We start from the raw sequence: 1899 nt of genomic DNA on the forward strand, positions 1-1899 counted from the left end.
AACTCTGGCCTACGTTACATATGTCTGGTTTGCACTTCAAGATTGCCAAATGTTGCACGCAATATAATTCCCTAAATATTTTGTTTTATTTTTTGGATTTTGATTTTTTTATCTAACGACCTAAAGCATCATAATTGAGTAGATTCTTCTTTTTTGGAAGGGTAATTTGAGTAGATTCTATAATATCGGATTTCGTCCCACGATCATGTTTCCACCGGTTTGTGGCTGTCCCAGACAAAGCTTGGGCTAGCCTAGAAGAAACAAGGCAGAGTTGGCGACATCCCAAATATCTCACAAAGTTTGCCAACATTATAACCTGGTACAAGTTGTGTTACTTGATACTTAAAACACCTCTACGCAAACAATAATACAGTTATCAGAGAAAAATAAAGGGAGGAAGTAGAGATCCTTTGTACTCCCTCCGTTCCAAAATAGATGACCCAACTTTATACTAACTTTAATACAAAGTTCGGTCATCTATTTTAGAACGGAGGGAGTAACATTTAGTCTTCCTCCTGGCTGCTCTGGGCCGCGAGATGAAAACTGTATCTTTTGTTTTTATTGCACTTTTGCACGCGAAAGGCATCAGCCTTTGTTGTTACCAAGAACATGTCCCCGCACAAAAAAACCAAGAAGATGTGGTTTTACTATATATAATGGAGCCGAGGACTTGGTCCTTTCCTTCTAAAAAGATACTTTGTAACATCTTAAATCATCGCAAAAACGATTTGGTAGCATGCTAACTTGAACTAGCAGCACTATAAACTCTTTAGTTAATATTCTCTCCGTAAAAAAATATATGCTCTTATATTTCATTACAGAGGGACTTTTTTTTATTATCGGCAACAGAAAGCAGAGAGTAAGGGCATGTCCCCATATTCCTGGACGTATAAGGCACCTGTGTAGTGCACAAATCGGGAGCTAAACCTGAGAGGAAAAGAAAAGCAGGTTCCTAGTAATTGGGCTCCTTTGATGACACCAAGAAGAGGACTAGAGCAAAACGAGGACGTTTCAGTGTCTAATGTTTTAACTGGATTGATGCAGAGGTGGCTACCTAGCATTCCTGCAAGTTAGGTATTTGCCATGTCCTAACTGATGAAGGAAGACTAGCTGTTGGAATTAATGATAAGTTTGTCGTACGTACCCAAAAATAGAGGAAAAAAATATCTGGGTTAGTACTTTCTTGGTGATCACCATGCCACTCCTCCTGCAACCATCCATGTAAGCCGAATTCATTAAGACTGCTATAAGTATCTATCTTGACTCAAATAAACCAGACTAATTGCGGGTTGCGAACTTGCGATAAAGATCGATCGTATAAAAAACCATCCTCAACTCTTTGCACGTGAGAAGGTAAAAGAAAACAACGAAACATAGTTCATGTAAACAAGCTCTTGGTGGTGACAAGAGAAACACATTCATAGATCATCTCCTCAGCAGCTGGACCGAATTAAACCCTCCGTCCCATAATATAAGAGAGTGTCAGAAACACTCTTATATTATGAGACAAAAGGAGTAGCTGTGAAGCAATATAAGAATGCATACACGCACCTTTCAAAGTAGTAAGCGCCGGGAGCGAGGAACACACCGGCGATGAGATTACGGTAGGCAATGAGCACGTAGGGGCTCATGCCGGTGTCCAAGGCCAGCTTGGACAGCACGTTCATACCGGCAAAGCCTAGCTGCACTAGCACCATGGCGACGGTAGGCAGGCACTCCTTCCCCATAGCTGCAGATTATTGGAGATCGATCCCAACTTAATCGGGCTCCTCTTCTCTCTCAATTCCTGATACTGATACAAGCTACCTAGCTAGCTGGCTAGAATGCGGCAATATTATGCTACGGAGGATTGAATGGAATGGGATGTTCGTGTGTATATATATAGGTAGCGGAGAGAGA

At 41.2% G+C, this 1899-nt stretch overlaps 1 protein-coding gene across 1 annotated transcript; it reads right to left on the reverse strand.

The window, feature by feature from the left end:
• Positions 1–1144: 1144 nt before the first annotated feature.
• Positions 1145–1831, reverse strand: LOC119343568 (WAT1-related protein At1g09380-like; the record flags this gene model as incomplete). Its single annotated transcript, XM_037614467.1, has 2 exons — positions 1552–1831; positions 1145–1207 (listed from the first exon to the last, which is right to left on the reverse strand). Coding segments are annotated over exons 1-2 (239 nt in total), but the record flags the coding sequence as incomplete, so codon positions are not given.
• Between the last annotated feature and the right edge of the window lie 68 nt (positions 1832–1899).

This window comes from Triticum dicoccoides, unplaced genomic scaffold (genome assembly GCF_002162155.2).
Source record: "Triticum dicoccoides isolate Atlit2015 ecotype Zavitan unplaced genomic scaffold, WEW_v2.0 scaffold13314, whole genome shotgun sequence".
NCBI lineage: Eukaryota > Viridiplantae > Streptophyta > Magnoliopsida > Poales > Poaceae > Triticum > Triticum dicoccoides.